At 39.4% G+C, this 20,184-nt stretch overlaps 1 protein-coding gene across 1 annotated transcript in view; it reads right to left on the bottom strand.

The window, feature by feature from the left end:
- Positions 1 to 19,639, bottom strand: part of itga4 (integrin alpha 4) — a 228,219-nt gene extending 208,580 nt beyond the window's left edge. Inside the window, exon 1 of the mRNA XM_059966797.1 lies at positions 19,559 to 19,639. Within this exon, the coding sequence (XP_059822780.1) occupies positions 19,559 to 19,629 (71 nt within the window). The 5' untranslated portion in view covers positions 19,630 to 19,639. The remainder of the gene's footprint in view (positions 1 to 19,558) is intronic.
- Between the last annotated feature and the right edge of the window lie 545 nt (positions 19,640 to 20,184).

Here is a 20,184-nt window from a genome sequence, read left to right as displayed (position 1 = left end):
ATCTGCAGATTTTCTCTTGGATGCAACATTGAGGCTTTATAAGGCACTGGTGAGGCCTCACTTGAGGCCCTGTGAGCAGTTTTGGGCCCCTTATCTAAGAAAGGTGTGCTGACGTTGGAGCAAATTCAAAGGAGGTTCATGAAAATGATCCCAAAGATTGAAAGGCTTATCATATGAGGAGAGTTTGATGGCTCTTGGGCCTGTACTCACTGGAATTCAAAAGAGTGAAGGTTGGAGAGGGGAATGTCATTGAAACCTATTGAATGTTGAAATGTCTCAATAGAATAGATGTGGAGAGGATGTTTCCTATGTGCAGGGGTCTAAGATCAGAGGATATAGCCCCAGAATACAATGTTGTCCATTTAGAATGGAAATGAGGAGGAATTTCTTTCACCAAAGAGAGGTGAATCTGTGGAATTTGTTGCCATGGGTTGCTGTGGAGGACAAGTCTTCATGAATATTTAAGACTGATTTTGATAAATTCCTGATTAGTCATAGAAACGTAGAAACCCCACAGCACAATATAGGCCCTTCAGCCCACAAAGCTGTGCCGAACATGTCCTTACCTGAGAAATTACCCAGGGTTACCCACAGCCCTCTATTTTTCTGGGCTCCATATATCTTTCCAGAAGTCTCTTTAAAGACCCTATTGTATCCGCCTCCACCACCGTTGCCGGCAGCCCATTCCACGCACTCAGCGCTCTCTGCGTAAAAAAAAACTTACTCCTGATATCTCCTCTGTACCTACTTCCAAGCGCCTTAAAACTGTATCTTCTCATGCTAACCATTTCAGCCCTGGGAAAAAGCCTCTGACTATCCACACCATCAATGCCTCTCATCATCTTATACAACTCTATCAGGTCACCTCTCATCCTCCATTGCTCCAAGGAAAAAAGGCTGAGTTCACTCAACCTATTCTCATAAGGCATGCTCCCCAATACAGACAACATCCTTGTAAATCTCCTCTGCACCCTTTCTATGGCTTCCACATCCTTCCTGTAATGAGGCAACCAGAACTGAGCACAGTACTCCAAGTGGGATCTGACCAGGGTCCTAGATAGCTGCAACATTACCTCTCGGTTCTTAAACTCAATTCCACAATTAATGAAGGCCAATGCACTGTATGCTTTCTTAACCATAGAGTCAATCTGTGCAGCAGCTTTAGGTGTCCTGTGGACTCAGACCTCAAGATCCCCCTGATCCTCCACACTGCCGAGGGTCTTACCATTAATATTATATTCTGCCATCATATTTGACCTACCAAAATGAACCAACTCACACTTAAATGGACTGAACACCATCAGCCACTTCTCAGTCCATTTTTACATCCTATCAATGTCCTGCTGTAACCTCTGACAGCCCTCCACACTATCCACAACACCCCCAACCTTTGTGTCATCAGCAAATTTACTAACCCAGGGCATAAAGGGATACAGGGAGAATGCAGGAGATTGTGGTTGAGAGGGTTATGGATCAGTCATGCTGAAAAGGGTCAAATGGCCTAATTCTGCTCCTATATCTTCTGGTCTTGACCCATAGTGTCTAATTGTAGACTCACCCTACCTCAGTGGAAAAAGGCTGCTTACATATATACTATCTAAACCACTCATAATTTTATATAGCTCTATCAAATCTCCCCTCAATCTTCTATGCTCTAGGGAATAAAGTCCTAACCTATTCAAACTTTCTCTTTTACTCAGCTTCTCAAGTTGCATCTTTTTCTCTGCACTCTTTCAATCGTAAAACCTTTCCTGTAAGTAGGTGGAACAAACTGCACATAGTACACCAACCTTACATCAGATACCACTGCAAGCCATTATAGTCGTCCTTGCTGTCCACTACACTCCCAATCTTTCTGTATTCTAAAAATGTGCCGATTCAATTAAGCACATTATCATCCAGATTGTTGATATAGAGGACAAACAACAACTGACCCAGCAGCACTCCCTGTGACGCACCACTAATCACCAGCCTCCAGTCAGAGAGGCGACCATCTCCTACAGCTCACCTGCTTCTCCCACGGAGCCAACGTCTAATCCAATTTACTACCTCATCTTGGATGCCAAGCAAATGAACCTTCCTGACCAACCTCCCATGTGGGACCTTGTCTAAGACTTTGCTAAGGTCCATGTAGATAACATCCACTGCCTTGTCTTCATCAACTTTCCAGGAAACATCATCAAAAGACTCTATAAAAATGGTTAGACATGACCTACCATGCCAATGATCGTTGATCAGTCCATGTCTACCCAAATATTCATATATCTGGTTCCTTAGAATATCTTCCAATAACTTTCCCCATTATTGATGTCAGGCTTACTGACCTGTAATTTCCTGGTTTATTCTTTAAGCCTTTGCTGGACAGCAGAACAGCATTAGCTATCCTCCAATCTTCTAGCACCTCACCTGTGGCTAAGGATGCTTTGAATATCTACACTAGCCTCCCACAGAGTCTGAGGGAACACCTTGTCAGGCCCTGGGAATCTATTCACCCGAATTTGCCTCAAGGCAGCAAACTTCTCCTTTGCTGTCATCTGTATGACCTTACTGTTGCTTTGCCTCACTTCAATAGACTCTGTACCTGTCTCCCGAGTAATTACAGATACAAAAAAAAATGTAAGATTTTTCATAAGCATAAAGTGAGTAGAGCAGGAGATTAAGCACAGAGCCTCACAGTGCACCTGTGCTGATGGAGATTGCAGAGGGAATGTTGATGCCAATCTGAACCGACTGGGGTCTACAAATGAGGAAATCGAGGATCCAATTTCACCAGAAAGGATTGGGATCATGGTCTTGAAGTTTATTGATTAGCTTAGAGGAGATGATAGAATTGAATGCTGAGCTGTTGTCAGTTAAGAGTATCCTGATGTATGCACCTTCACTGTCCAGATGTTCCTGAGTTGAGTGAAGAGCCAATGAAATGGCATCTGCTGCGGACCTGTTGTGATGGTTGGGAATGAATATAAGTTAACTCCTGCCTGAGAAGTTCCATGTTTCATCACCAACCTCTCAAAATACTTCATCACAGTGGATGTATGTGCTACTGGACAACAGTTTACTACCCATCAATAAATACACTCAAAAGCTTCTATAGTTGTACCGTGGACAGCATTCTGACAGACTGCATCACTATCTAGTATGGGGGGAAGGGGGGTTGCTACTACACAGGACCAAAAGAAGCTGCAGAGGGTTATAAATTTATTTGGCTCCATTTTGGGTACTAGTCTACAAAGTACCCACAATATCTTCAAGGAACAGCGTCTCAGAAAGGCAGTGTCTATTATTAAGGGCCTCCAGCACCCAGGCATGCCCCTTTCTCACTGTTACCATCGGGTAGGAGGTACAGAAGCCTGAAGGGACACACTCAGCGATTCAGAAACAGCTTCTTCCCATCTGCCATCCAATTCCTAAATGGACATTGAACCCTTGAACACTATCTCACTGTTCAATATATATTATTTCTGTTTTTGCATGATTTTTAATCTGTTCAATATATGTATACTGTAATTGACTATTTCTTTATTATTATTTTGTTTTTCTTCTAAATTATGAATTGCATTGAAAGGTTGCTACTAAGTTAACAAATTTCACAACACGTCAGTGATAATAAACTTGATTCTGATTCTACGACTAAATTTATTTCTTCAGAAATTTCTGCAGCACTTACTACTGAAATTCTTCATAGTTGCTAACCTGCTAAAGTTTCATATTCACTTCTGGCTTTCTTGTTACATCTCTAAGCCCGAATGCTTGAAACTGTATTGAGCAAAACAGTTCTGAATTGTCTTACTGCTTATTTTTGATAACTGTTAGTAACAAAAAAATTCACTGCTTTTTGAACTCATGTGCTCTTGTTCTATTTAAAAACTATTCACTCCAAGTACAGCATAATGACTAACGGCCACAGAAGTATCAGTGACAGAAGTTAGGTAGAATCTGTTCAGCAACTGTGCCCTGACACAATTATGCAGCAGAGTGTCCCAAATAAATGAAAGAAATCCTGGCTATTTTCTTGATTAATTTTTGTTGTATTAAAAGTTGTGACAAATATGCAGCTGACCTGATTAACTGGAATCCATTGAACTTGTCTTTGCCTAGTCCGGGGGTCGGCAACCTGCGGCTCCCGAGCCATTTGTGGCTCTTTCACCTCTGTGCTGCGGCTCCCTGTGGCTTTGGGAAATAATTGGTCAGTATTTAATTAAAATGTATTTTATGTTAGTTTGTTAGCTTTTGAAATGTAATTATGGTGATCTTGTACAACCTAAGTGTAGCGACACATTTCCTGCCACATCCGAAACGGCTCACAATTAGCCAGCATTCCGGCTAAGGGAGATAGCCTACGGGGGTTTGTGAGTACGCGTCTTTTGCAGCATCTGCGTCCATGGGGGCTGGGTTGAGGGAGGCTTAAAAGCAAGGCTGTTTAGTTCGAATAAAGCTATCTTTGACTGCAGTTTACTGACACCGCTACAACGTGTTTTTATCGCTGGCTGTCCAGACGGAAGGTGCTGAAACGCTTTGTCGCGTGTCTGGAAGCAGCCAGAGTGGCTGGAAAAGCTACACTTCATGGTAGACATGACAGCGCACCTGAACACGCTGAACACAGCTCTTCAGGGGAAAGGACGTACAGCCCTGCACATGTTGGAGGATGTTTTGGCATTCGAACGCAAGTTGACAGTGCTTGCCAGAGATTTACAGAAAGGCACTTTGTCTCACTTCCCCAATTTGAGAGAGTTCAAACAAGGTCACGACATGATAATTTCGGAGTATTTACATTCTGCAATCATCGCAATGCAAACATCGTTTGGGAAACGCTTCTGTGAGTTCAGAGAGGAAAAAAACACATTATCCTTCCCGGTCACTCCCTTAAGCATCGATCCTTCCCTACTGAATACGACTGCATTGGCAGGTGTGAGTCAACCTGATCTTGAGATGGAACTGGCCGACATAGCCGACAAAGATATATGGGTGTCCAAGTTTAGACGCTTGACAGCAGACCTTGAAGATGTTGCCCGTCAGAAGGCCGTTCTTGCTCAGAAACACAAATGGAGTGATATTGAAAACCTCACAGATGACAGCTTGCGATCCTGTGTAAAGATGAAGGTGACATCATACAGCCCTGATGTGCAGACGCTGTGCGCTGGGGTCCAGGAGCAGAAATCCCATTAACCAAGTATGATAAATATTTTAATTGCCTATTATTTTACTTATATTCATATTTTTTCATTGTTCAGTGAAATAGTCCTTTTATTTTTCAGGCTGACAGCTGGCTGATGTTATTTTTGGTTTGCTGCTGGCGGAAAATTTAAGTTCGGCATTTTTCATAAATACAAGAAGGACTCAAATAGACATTGAATATTTTACTTAAAAGTAACTTTCAACCCAACGTCTTTTTTTCGGAGTTCAAAATGTTTTTGTTGCATGCAGAAATGTAATTTTGTTTTCTCTGCAGGAGTTCATCAATTTCATAAATGCAACACATTATAGTTTGTTTATACATAGCATAAAGGCAAAAAAAACGTTGTATGCAGTGTTATTTCATTTTAAATGTCAAACGGGTTTTGCGGCTCCCAGTGTTTTCTTTTCTGTGGGAAACGGGTCCAAGTGGCTCTTTCAGTGGTAAAGGTTGCTGACCCCTGGGCCCCTAGTCTAACTGTATCCAATGATCTGGCCTCCACTGCCCTCAGGGAAAGAGAAGCCCAGAAATTCACTACCCTTAGAAAATTTTTTTTGCACCCCAGTCCTTTTTAGTCGCTCTGTTCCATTGTTTGTAACTCTGCCACTCCCACTGGCAGAGACTCTCAGTGGCTATCCTTCTGATCTTGTATATTTTAGTAAGGTTCTGAACTCCTCATTCTTCTGAACTCCAAGAACCAAAACTCCAGATTGTCTTTTCTTTCTTGATTAGACAACTGCTTATACTAAAGAAAGTGAATAAGTGATGACTCATTCATTCCAGAAGTGGATATAGAACTGACTATTAAAGAGGCCAACAAGATGTATCAAGATATCACACATTCCTCAAATCAACAACTAATCCAATCACCGAAGAACTAAATTTAACAGACTAGAATTGTGACTGTTGTCATTATATGAAACACATTCCCAAAGGGAAGGCAGTGATGTATTTACATACAAATATCATGTGGATCTCAGATAATAATGTCATGCATGTGATAGCTACCCTTATTCTTCAATAAAGTTGACACATGCTCAACTTAACTCCACAAATACATAAGAGACAGTACTTTCTACCTCCATAACAGTACACAGACCACCACCAATACAATTCAAGCCCATTATTTTATCTTTATACTGTGTTGGCCTGATTGAGCTATGTGAGCTTACTCTTACTGTAAATGAAACAATTTAAATATTAAAATTTGGCCTCAATTTACCAGTTGTTTTCTCAATCTGACTTTGCAGAGATTTAATTAGACCACTTGAAAGGCAGTCTCCTTCGTCCCCACAACCTGTACAGCTGGGTGTTGGGTGGAGGGGGTGGGGGGTGGGTGAAAGAGAGATTTTGCAGAACAAATGTGTTGCAATCAGCTGCAAATGGTTGGGCAGGATGGTTGAGGTCACGATCAAGTTAAGGGATTAACCAACTAAATGTTTATTATAATATTTATGGAGGCCATTTGGCCAAATGAATCCACATTGGCTCTTGGCACAACAATTGTATCAATCTCATTTCCCCCTCTGATTTGCCCATAATTCTAAATTTATTTTCTATCAAGCCCTGTTTGGTTATTTTGCAACCTCCAACAACAGGGGTAATTCACCAGTCACCTTTCAGAAAAAGTAAACAGGAAACTGAGAGACAACTGTTTCACCCAGGTGGTGGTCACCCTATGAAATGAGTTGCCAGAGAAAATGCTTGAAACAGGAAAAATTAAAACATTTAAAAGAACTCGGACAGGTGCAGGGGTGGCAAACTGATGGCACTCAACATATAGTGCCACCCTCAATTCTTTTATCCTCATCCCTAATAAAAAGCTACATAATAATTATACTGTGGTTACAATTAGATAAGCAGTGAATGAATTTTTACAACGCATGAGCAGTGAGGTATTTTCACAGGAAACGTCTCACAACAGCTAGACAATTGTGAGAACACATGTTGGATGCCTCATTTGAAAATCCTCGCATGTCAGTATTTGGATAGTAACTATAGAGATGGAAGTGGCATGTAAAAAGGGCAATCTTACAATTGTATTGGGGGATTTCTATAATGCAGGTAGATCGGGAAAATTAGGTTGTTGCTGGATCCCAAGAGAGGAAAATTGCATATGCCTACAAGATGACTTTTTAGATCAGCTTGTGGGTGAGCTTACGAGGGGAATGCAATTCTGGAGTGGATATTGAGTAATGATCTAGTTTTGATTAGTAAACTCAAGGTAAAGAAATACTTTGGAGGCAGTGATCATAAGGCACTAAGGCTGACAAGTGAAGTCAATGACAGCATAAAATTGACAGGGAGGCCATATAACATAGCAATAATTAATGGAAAGCTTTTAAAAACAAACAAAAGGCAAATAAAATGAAATAAGGAGAGAAAAGATGAAATATGAAGGTAAGCTAGCTAATATTATAAAAGGAGGATACAAATAGTTTCTTTCAGATATATAAAGAGTAAAAGAGAGGCGAGAGTGGATATCAGACTTCTGGGAAATGATGATGGAGAGATAGAAATGGGGAACAAAGGAATGGCGGAGGAACTTAAATAAGTATCTTCTGAAAGTCTTCACTGTGGAGAGCACTAGCAGTATGCCTGAAATTCAAGAGCATCAGGGAGCAGAAGTGAGCATGGTTGCAATTACTAAGGAGAAGGTTCTTGGGAAGCTGAAAGGCCTAAAGGTACACAAGACACCTGGACCAGATGGACTACACCCCAGGGTTCTAAAGAGGAGCAGGTTGAGTCGGTGGTAAGGAATGCAAATACAATGTTAGCATTCATTTTGAGAGAACTGTAATACAAAAACAAGCATGAAACATGTGATTCTGAGGTTTTATAAAACATTAGTCAAACTGTACTTGAAGTATTGTGAGCAGTTTTGCACCCCTTATGTAAGAAAGGATGAGCTGGCATTGGAAAATGTCCGGAAGTAGTTCATGAGAATGATCCTGGACATGAAAGCATTAACGTACGAAGATCATTTGATGGCTCTGACGTAACCTCACTGGAGCTTAGAAGAGTAAGAATGGACCTCATTGAAACCTGTCAAATGTTGAAAGGCCAAAATAGAGTGGATATGGGGAGGAAGTTTCTTGTAGTGGATGGGGGGGGGGGTGGGGAGTCTAGGACCAGAGGGCACAATCTCAGAATGAAAGATGGCCCTTTCAAATAGAGATGAGGAGAAATTTCTTTAGCCCGAGGGTAGTGTATCTGTGGAATTTATTGCCACAGATGGCTGTGGAAGTCAAGTCAACGGGTGCATTTGAACAAGAAGTTGATAGATTTTTGATTAGTAAGAGATTTCAAGATTATGGAAAGGCAGAAGAAAGCAGTTAAGAGGGATAATTAAATCAACCATGAGCAAACTTGATCGGCTGAATGGTCTAATTCTAGTCCTATGTCTTATGATCTCATAATCATGGTAAATACTTTATGTAGTTCTATGTCTCCATGAATATTTACTTTTCACAATAAACATTTTATTTATTTTACTAAAACTGTTATTTAAGTTATTGAGAGATTTTTAAATTGTGTTTACCCTTTTCAGCTTGATCAGACTGTCAGATAAACTTGCAGAGAAACAAAAACGTTCAGATGATGGAAGAAGTAGCAGAGATTTTCCAAGAATGGTGCAGAGAAAGATTTGGCATGATTCAAAAGGGTGATAACGCATTGTCCATCTTATGTTTTAAAACATTAGAGAGCAGGACTTGCCCCGTAAAGCAGCATTATGAAACTGTTCACAGATGGCTGTGCGATTAAAGCAAGCAGGAACAAAAAGAATATTTTGCAACGAAAAATTGGAGTCAAATACTTTGATATCATTTATTTCAGATAGTTCCAGCTGAGATGCTGGTAGTTGTCAGGTTTCAAAGGTTATTGCTCAACATGAGAAGAAGTTATTGAAGGAGGGAACACATTGCAGAATAATGGCTGGAGTGTGCTCCTTTCCTTTTTGATAGTTTTCCAGAAGAAAAAAAATCAGCCTATTTAGGATTTGCAGTGGGAAAGAACATAGCAGAACAACAAATAAAAGATATTAGTTCATGCAAATTTCTTTACTTTTGTCTTGATGAGTGCAGCTAGCCCAGCCATTATTGTCTGATTTTGTTGGGGTGATGAAAAGTTTTAAAGAGAAAGAACTGATTGACTTGGTAACGTTACCCAAACATGCCACAGGTGTTGGAATATACAAGATGGAAGCAAAAGAATTACCTGATTTACAAGTTAACCTTACAAGAATAGTGTCCGTATACAGCACCCAGTATGATTGGTAAAGAAGCACCCATTATGATTTGTCAATCTGTTTGCAAAATATTTTAGACATCCACTGATATGTACTATACAAAGAAAGCCTGAGGAGGCTTAACTGGCCTTAAACTGGCCTTAAGCAATCTGACAGCGATAAAAAATAATAACCAAGGTAATTAATTTTATTTCTTCCTGAGCTTTGAAAAAAATAGACAAATTCAGGACTACTTACATACAATAATGTTTGTTGAGTGTTTGAATTAACTTTGTTTTTGATGAATGAAGTATTTTCTTTTCAAGCATTATGTGATGTGTGGATTTTTACTGTATATTATATCCTGTACTGTATACTGCTATATTCGATACTGTGTATTGATTTTTTTTTTTGCAGATTTCTCCACACAGGTAAGTGACTTGAACACCAAATTTCAAGAATCTGGCAAAACACGTGATATGTTTGATAATATAAATGTTTTTGAAATCAAATTGAAATATTTAAATGCAATGCCAAAAATGGCATTTAAAAATTTTTCCCAACCTAAAAAGACAAATTTTGAAATTCCTGAAAAGACATTTAGAGGCTTCAAGTGCAATTTTAAGCATTATTGGTTCATTTACTAAACAACTTTCTTCAATATTCACTAAGTTCAGGTCGCTTGATGACACTGCAAAATTATGCAGACAGAATAACGTTAGGCAAACTAATCTGGAAACATTGCATTGGATTGAATTGGATCATTTTGAAATGCAAAGCATTTCAAATTGATTTGCAAAGCAGTTCAATTTGGAGGCAAAAACTCAGTGTCTTAAAAGCTGAACTAATATATTTTTGAAAGAGATCAGTTAGTGTCAGAATCAAAGCATAAAATCAAATGAAGTTCTTAAACTCTAGAATTCCATTCTTGAAAATCTTGCCTTTCTGTAAAATCTTACAATGGCAATATTAACAGTATTTTCATCAACATATTCATGTGAGTCATTTTTTTCAGTGATGATCTTGGTCAAGTCTAATTATAGGAATATGATGATGAAACCAGAGCACTGTGCATTGCTCTCAAGATAACCAAATACAGGCTGGATAAACAGCAGAGTATTTGTCATTGTTAGTGCAGCAGCAAAAGCCTCACTGAGAGTGAAATGTGTCTATTTTCCTTTCCTTGATTTTTTATGAATGTGCACCAAAGCTTATAATTTCAGGTTTACATTTTTTATGTAATGTAAGGTACAATAACAATACTATTTAGAAATGATGTTATTTTGCAATTGTCTTTTTTAAAGGGGGAAAGGAGACAAAGGGACATTCATCACCCATTTTTGCCGTAGTCACTGTCTGGATTTCATCTACCCACACAGTTAACCCACTGGCTTTCTGTAATGGAACCATGCCACTGCCTGCCTTAGACTCCAAGTTTAGCTCACGAACAGATACTGCTGTTGCACTTTGAGTTATATTGAATAGAATATAAAGCAAATTCTGTCTGCAAAGGATTTAAGCTACACCTAAAATAGCAACAAATAAATGTTACGGCAAGAGGAATTTATAGTACCCCCAAAAATCAGTAAAATTGACTTTGAAGGTAATACATAAATCCTATGTTGGAATCTAATATGCATCTCCACTGCAGCAATCTCTATCAATGCCAGCTATACCTCGATTATTGCGACACAAATGCCACTGGTACAATTACTAACTGTTCCATTTCATTTTTCCCCCTTAAAAAGTGATGATGCTTGCAATGCTCTGTCTGTCATTAGTCCTGCCAGAAGAGTCCAATGGGTCATCATTCTCTGCCTTTCCTACTGATCTAGGCAAGTTTACTCAACAACAGATGGTCTAAGATATGAGCAAACACGGAATAGAAAATTAGTCACATCTCACTGAAATAAGCTCTTCAGCCATTAAATCATGCCAACCATTGAGCACCCATTGGCACTAATCCCATTGTACTCTCCCACATTTCTATCAGCTGCTGTTCCCTTCCGCCCCCAGCCCTCCCCTCCCCACCAGATTCCACCACTCACCTGCATACTCACAGCAATTTACAGCGGGCAGATTAATGTAGCAACCAGCACATCCATGGGACATGGGAGGAAACAGAATATAAATTATGCAAAGGTAGAATGTACTAACACTATCACAGAAAGTCAGCACTTGACCCAGGTAACTGGAGCACTGAAACAGCAACTCCACAACTACACCCACTGTGGCATCACTGGCATCAATCAAATAGGAAGCTTTTCCCGAAAACTAACTAACATCTGATTATTTCTTCACCCCCAAAAAATTGCTTGTATTCATATTTATTCATACAATATAGTGACCATAATTTTTAAAAAGTAATTATATCTTATTGTGCTGCTCATGGTATAAATTTAAAAGTAACTTTATTTCCTGAATATTGAATGACTGTTTCATTAGTTTGACCTATTTAAAAAGCTCTATTTTCTATTAGAGCTTTTTCCATTTGTGTACCACATTACAGAAGTGTTTTGTTTTATTACTGTCCCATTGACGTTAGTGAATTGTGTAACAATTCCATTTCCTGCTAACTATGAAATTAGCATCCATGATGAGAAACTACATGTTAAATATCGTAAATCACAGAAAGGAAAAGGAAAGATGTTAACTTGAGTTGGGGGGATTGCAAAGATGATTTGAAATATTATTTCAGAATCAGATTTAATACCACCAGAGTATGTTGTGAAATTTATTTACTGTATGGCAGCAGCACAATGAAACACATGAAAAGAGAAAAATTGAATTACAGTATGTGTGTGTGTGTATATATACACACACACACACATATATATATATATATATATATATATATATATATATATATATATACACACACACGCATACATACACATTAAATAGTCAAGTTAAAATAAGTGGTGCTAAAAAAAAAGCAGAAATGAAAAATTAGTGAGACAGTGTTCAAAGGTTCAATGTCCATTTAGAAATTGGATGGCAGAGGGGAAGAAGCTCTTCCTGAATCGCTGAGTTTGTGCCTTTAGGCTTCTGTACCTCCCTCCCAATGGTAACAATGAAAAGAGGGCTTGTCCTAGGTGCTGGGTGTCTTCAATGATGGACATCGCCTTGCCAAGGCATCGCTCCTTCATGAAGTCTTGGATAGTAGAGAGGCTGGTACCCATGATGGTGCTGACTACCTTTACGAATTTCTGCAACTTACTTTGACCCGATGCAGTTTCATGTGTGAAACTGAATGAGCATTTTTCATCTTTGATTCACATCACCTGTAAAAGGTCTTGTACAAAACTAATACTGGCAATATGCCAATGATTTTGCTTTATCTTGGAGCTCCAGCTGATACAGTTAAAAATGGTTGCATTTCCAAGGTCAGAAGATTTCATACCTGGCTGTATTATGAAGTCTATATTTTTTTAAGAATATAAGATAATTCAGATCAGAGGATATAAATTCACATCCAGTCTTCCTTCTAATTGACAAATCTCCGCATTGCTTGTGCATGGCTGTGACAAGAGATTTTGAATTTCTGAATGCATTTGAGACACAGCCAAGAAACAGATCATCTCCAACCCAGTAGTGCAGCATATTCAATACAAAGTGGTGAAATGCAAAACCACCACCAAAAGATGATTGACTTTATTTCCATAATAAAGCACTGTGGAGATGTTCACTGTAATGTTTACGCCTTTTTGTTAATCTTTTAAAAGATCAGCTTTGTGCATCTGTCTTGTTTGTTATTTATAGAAAAAGGGGTAAGTCAACAACAACTGAACTCATCGTGCACTTATGTAGCAAGTTCACATTTATTTAGGTAGCCGATGCTGATAACAGGAGCATGTCAATAATAAACTTTGCTATGGAAAATGTTCAACAATTTTTCAATTATTATAATAACCAAGGTGGCTAACACCTAAAATTCTTGGCATCTGCAGACAAATGTTAATCCATTCTCGTCTGACTGGAAAGAGTGTCCGTTTCACTCTCCTTGACTGCTGCTCCTGATGGAAGAAATACAGAAAATGCTGGAAACAAAATTTTAAAAGCCTTTTGGTTCCAGCAAAGGGGAAAATTAATACGAGACACTTAAAGATTTTGACACCCCACATATGGGAGCCAACAATTCTCATGACACCATGTGTTCAATCCGCCTACTGAATTCATGCACAGGGAATGAAATAGTTCTCTTGCTAAGTAAGGGTTTAGTGATCTCCATCACTGTGGATGGCAAAATATGTTAAACAGCTCAAGCTAGAAGTGTAATAATACATGTCCATTGCCATGGTCATCTTAACAGTCTTCGGGACATTTGACAGACCCCGAGAGGGTATCCTTGATGATGATGGCACCCGTCTGTCTCAAAGGGCAATAGGGTTTTTTTTTGGCACTGGAGTGACCTCTCCTGGGCAGTAGGTATGGAGACCTGGGATGCCCGGTAGTCAAGATCCCCCTCACATCCTCACCGGTGTAGTCCAAAAGAAAGCTTATAAAGCAATATGTTAGTCACCATCTTGGCTGTAGAAGCTGCCGAAAGGATATTCAGTGAAATATAGCTGCATTAGGGACTCCGCTCCAGATTTCCTGTTTGGGTTTACTCCTGTAGCCATTGACTCTCCCAAGGGTGCCTACAAGGCAGTGGGGCTACTTACCCATAGCTGGGGTTCTGGTTCATGGGCAACATGGTGTGACCACACACGCCGTTGGGCTGGTACGCTACGTCTACAGGGGCCAGATCTCCTCCCAGTCCTCTGAGGTTCAGCCCGAGTCCAAAAGGAGTTCAGCTTCTATGTGTTGCCAACAAGCAGGCACACTACATGAGGCTTGCTGTTGGAGGGGCTATGTGCTGGCAGGGGGAGACTTGCACATTCACCCCTCCTTTTCACAAGACTGCTAGCCAGCGGTGGAAGCTAAAAGCGAGAGTGACAAGCACTACCCACTACACTACCACACAGGACGTGCCCATTTGAAACACAAGAATATCCTTAGAAAGCAAAAACCTCACATGTTGATCTTTGCTGAGTTTCAGTAGAACTATTTCCTTAACACTTTGAGGGGCAACTGCCTCAACTACCTCTTGCTGAGGACTCTTCTATTTTTCCTACTTCCCCCTCAGAAGGACTGACACCAATTATTTGTCCTTCTTGATCTGCCCCAGGCTTATATTCCCAAGTGTGCTGTATTACAAGGGAAAAGCCTTATAATTAGGAGACAAGAGATTACAGATGTTGGAATTTGGAGTATCCCGATGCAGGGTTTTGACTGAGCATCAACAATTCCTTTCCTCTTGCAAATCCTTTTGACCCATTGAGTTCTTTTGGTAGAGTGCTTGTTGATCAAAATTAAGTGATAATTCTAAGTGTGTTTGACTCTCCTTAGTGCAATACTCTTGAGTATTATATGTAGTGTAGTGGTAGAGGCCTTGATGTAATGAAGTTATTAGTAGCTATTTTGATTGTTCCAAACCCCACCGAGCCTTGAATTCCAGGCAACAGTTACTGATTCATCAGTATATTGGTAGAGTCATGAGGTCAAGGATATACTCAACTTCACTTTGGTCACATCACCTTCAAGATGAAGTTGGCCTCTTTCAGTTGTGTTAAAGGGATGGCTGTGATTGGGTGCCTAGAGCTGGGCCATCTTCTTGGTTGGCTTCATACTTTGTCTTTGGTTCCTTTCAGTGCTCAGGACCACACCCACCAGTGACCCTTAGAGAAGGACATTTGAATGCTGACCTGCAGAACCATGCCCTGAACAGGTCATCTTCACCAAGGTACTTTGCCACCATATACTACAGAAAATTATCAGTCCCAGAGCTGACAACTATTTTGAACATAGGATTTTGCTAAAGACTTGTGGTCTTAGACTACTGCAAATGTTTTCAGCAATAGGACTATGATTTACTCACAGCAGCAAGCTGCTTTGAGAAAAGTTCAGACCATTACAATTTCTTATGTTTTTGCTACATTACTGACAATAGCATTTTTACCATCTCACCATTCATCAACTGCAGCATCACTTTTAACATCTTCCATTATGAGAACATTTTGGATATTCCAAAAGGCAAAATGATTTCACCCACTTTGCCAATAGACATTGGATAGCAAGTGCAACTATCTAGATATTAGATTGTATTTATTTCTCTAGTATTAATGGCAATTGAGTTTTGCCTTCTGATTACTTTTCAGAAAAATAGTTATAGGAATTCCACTTTGAAGGATACAAAATAATTGTCTGTTCAATCTATAATTACCCTTTTGTCTCTACATGCAAAGACTTCCGTTTGAATTTAGAAACATAGAAAACATACAGCACAATACAGGCCCTTTGGCACACAAAGCTGTGCCAAACATGTCCCTACCTTAGAACTACCTAGGCTTTACCCATAGCCCTCTATTATTCTAAGCTCCATGTAGCCATCCAGGAGTCTCTTAAAAGTCTCTATCATTTCTGCCTCCACCGCCACCAGCCCATTCCACACACTCACCGCTCTCTGCATTAAAAAAAACTTACCCCTGACATCTCCTCTGTACCTACTTCCAAGCACCTTAAAACTATGCCCTCTTGTGCTAGCCATTTCAGTCCTGGGCTAAAAGGCATCAAGAAAAATGAGTTGAGTATATTTTAGAATTGTTTACTATATCAAAGAAATTAGGAAAAAAATCTTTGAAAACCTCAAATTCAAAATAATTATTTTCATTTAAATATGAATATGACAAAATGAATTCAACAACATTTCTAATTCCAACAGTTTATGAAATACCACAGTTATCCAATGTTCTGAAAGTTATTGGCAGGGGTTAATAAGTCTATTGACTACATGTAGTCATCCCTGAATAATTAGTTTTACCCTCTACTTACTGACTAGATTTACTCTAGCTTTAGAAAAAGTGACATTTTCAATTGAATTTAATTAGGAGAATTGTAAATTTATAAAGGGTGCAGACTGGGACCCTGTAATTAAAATACCTGCCTTAAGATTCATAAATATGCAATCTATCAAGGTTATGGTAAACGGTGGCACTGATGATTAGCCAAACATTTACCTAACCCAATTACATTACAGATTTTCATGAAACACTGTCAAAATTCTGGGAGTTATTTAAATTACATTTTTCATGCATTTAAAAATTGCAGAAAACCATCAATGTTCACACATTCACCACATGAACAAAAGTAGCTCATTTTGACAGAATAACTGCTTATTTCTCACATAAACTATTTATATAATCAGAGTTTTGTTACAGATCACTCAGCAGTTTTATACTCCTACATAGTCATATGTTCGTATAGTAGACTTGACTTAACATTTGAACTCGTGTGCCCTTAAAAGACAAGATTTACTTGTTCACTGGTGTTCTACCAAGTCTGGCCAGAATGCAACAAGACCTGCAACAATGACGTTAACTTTTAGTCAGCACCAAAATGTCCGAGTAAGATATACTCAGCCATTACAAGTAAACAGTAATAACAATTTACAGGTCAAACATTTAGAATCATTCTAATCAATGGAGTTAAACACAGCAGACACAGATTTTTTTTGGTGAAATCTCAGACAGTGATTTCTCCTAAGTCATTCCAATAGCTTCACCAAACTTGTACCCAAATCAACTCCAGGATTGGCCCAATGTAGTTCATACTCACAGAATGACAACTTTTGACCAACTTTCCATTTTCTTACATCATGAACACTGTGTGATGTTGTAATTTGCAACATCTTGGATAATGAAGTGGAACAAGAACTGGACAATCTTGAAGTGTAGATTTGAAAATGACAATTAACACTATGCCATAGGAATACTACTAGGTTATTGCATTAAACAAATCTGTCTAACCTCCTCTCTTCGGGAGTCAGTTGCGTCACTATTGCCAAATTAACCAAGGCAGTGATGGAATTGACAGAAACTTACTTGGACAAATAACAAAAATACTGTGGCTGCCAGTAAAGAAACTGCGATATTCTAACTCAAAGCCCCACCATAATCTGTAGGGCGCCAATTTGGAATGCAATGGGATACATTTCACTTGCCTAGGCAGTAGCTCCATCACTCAACAATCTGACACGATTCAATACAAAACAACTAAACTGGCAACTCACTCACCTCTTTAAACACTCACTGCACACACAGCTAATGCACCAAGCTGTTTAATTCATCTTGGGATTAGCTGCAGCATGTCAACAACACTGCATTCAGACCCGGTACCTCTGCTACTGAAAGAAAATGAGGCCAGCAGATATACGTTGTCAATACTTTTAATTAACTAAAATTACACACCACCCTGACTTAGAAATTGGGCCAGTTGCAATGAAAGAACAGTGATTGGAATTCCCCACTTAATTTGTAGCTTAACCACAAATCAGGTGCAGCAATTCAAGAGTACGACTCACTATTAGCAATCTGCAATAAATGCCAACCAGCATTGCCCACATCTCATGTACTGAATGGAAAAAAAAGCTAATCAGTCTGCACAAGGAGCTGGAGCTGGAGCTGAAGTTTGAGAATGTGTTACCTCTACAGCAGAGATACATTTTAAGTCTAACTCCAGAGATTCAAGTGCAGAACTCTAGACTGACACTCCACTGCCATAATGAATTATACTCAGCATATCTATGAATTACAGGATGAGACATTTAACCAAAATTCCATCCGATCTCAGGTGGATATAAAAGGTACTACTTCACTATTTTAAGGAATGGTTTACCCATCAACAGTGCTACCATCAATGTCTCGGGAAATGTTTAATTGCTCAATCAACATTAGTAAAGATACAATCTCCAATCTTATTGCCTAAATTCTCTGTATTGTTTATTCTCAGTGTCCAATGCTTGCACTGTTTATTGTGGCAGTCTTTTATTATTCTGCCATTTGCTTTTTATACCTTTCACCCTTTCCATGACACCCAGCTTCTTTATCCATCAGCACGCACGAAATGCTGGAGGACCCAAGTCCTGATGAAGGGTCTCAGCCTAAAATTTCACCTGTTTATTCCCATCCGTAGATGCTATCTGATCAGCTGAGCTCCTCTCGTATTTTGAGTTTGTTGCCTCAGATTTCCAGCAGATGCAAAATTTCTTGGGTTTGTCCTTTACCTATCAATTTTTTTATTTGTCAATTTGTCTTCTTTTGGCGGTTTGCCATTCTTTGTGTGTAGCTTCTCATTAATTCTATTGTATTCCCTTGTTCTATAGTGAATGCCTGGAAGAAAATGAATCTCAAGGAAGTACAAGGTGACATTTACGTACTTTGCTCATAAATTTGCTTTGAAGTTTGAACACATTCTCAAACGTACAATTGTAGCATGCTATGGTGGATTTCATAAGAGTCCTGAAAAATAGTTCTTGTTTTGAGGAAGGCAATCCATACTAACTTAATCCCAAATTAGCCAACATTGCTAGATGACTTGCTTTACTGAGATCTCTAAATGGTTGCAACCATCTCTCATTGTCTACCTTCTTTACTATCACAAGATCTTAAAAGTCTCTGTTCTTCGAATTTGTATCCAATCTCTTATGATTTGTTGTCACCATCTACTTATCATCCTCAACTTCATCTATCATGTCATAATTGTCTGGCCAAAAAATATCCTCAGTGCCTGCTTGCCCATGAAATTTTACCTGTTCATTTACTTCCTTCATATACATGATATGGTCAAACCTCCAGTTGGTCTCTTCCATTAACCAGCTCCCTTGGAATGCGCTTGGGTCTTTTCCAGCTATCTTCAGCAATAAATTCATCAGCTGATACTCAACTCACATTTTCTCAAATTACATCCATCATTCTTTTGTTGCAACAATACTTCTATTCATCAATTTATAGGTGAATAAAGATTTCCATCAAACTGAGATTCAAGAAAACCAGAAGGTATTGTAGCCTCTGCCGAAAGTTCTAAGAGCTTTTCCAGGCTGAACAAAGTAATAAACAGGTCTATTTAATCAGAGCTGGAGTCAAACTCCATACAATGTACAGATTCAAGTTCAATTCTAATTGTCATTCAGCCATACACATGAATACAGCCAAACAAAATGGCGTTCCTCTGGGGCCAAGATGCAAAGCATAGGCCCAACAGTCACGTCTAGCACATATAATTATGATAGCAGAAAAACAAACAGTTACAAAGATAATTAAAAAGAAATAAAAGTATACCCAGGTCCCTGAGTGTCATGGCCTGTAGATTGATGCTGCATGGATGTTGTCCTGGAGCCATGTTTCTGCATGAACAGTCGCAACAGTTCTTAATATCACACAGTGCAGCTGCAGACGAAGGCAATCCAGCTTGTGTCCTATCAAATGAACACTCGAGGGACGCAATGACCAGAGAGTCCAGCTCTGGCATCTCCTTCTTCAGCGACCACAATAGGCAATGATAAGGGTCTGGCCCATGCCACAACTGAGGCCACACAGCTCCCGTGTCGTTGGAGTCACCAATGCACTCGTGAATTGGACGTGCGGTATTCTACATTACCAATGTCCAACAGGGGCTTATGATCGCAACAAAAATGTCCCACACTGTCTGTTGGATCACAAACTGCCACGGAATCCTTCTTTCCTGAGTGGCTGAAACAGTCTGCAACCCGGTAGAGTCCAGCTCCACCACTATTCAGCAACTCGCTCGCAGGAGAGATCTGCAGTATTTAATATCCAGCTCTGTCTATTGATCGTGAAAAAGATGTAAAGGACAAGCAGCACGTCTTTGGTTGGACACAGAAAGGCCACTGTGCCCGAGCACGCCACCATCTTACTGGAAGATTAGAGAACTAGATTTACCATTA

Source organism: Hypanus sabinus, chromosome 4 (assembly GCF_030144855.1).
Source record: "Hypanus sabinus isolate sHypSab1 chromosome 4, sHypSab1.hap1, whole genome shotgun sequence".
Lineage (NCBI taxonomy): Eukaryota > Metazoa > Chordata > Chondrichthyes > Myliobatiformes > Dasyatidae > Hypanus > Hypanus sabinus.
This window is presented reverse-complemented; position numbering and strand designations above follow the sequence as displayed.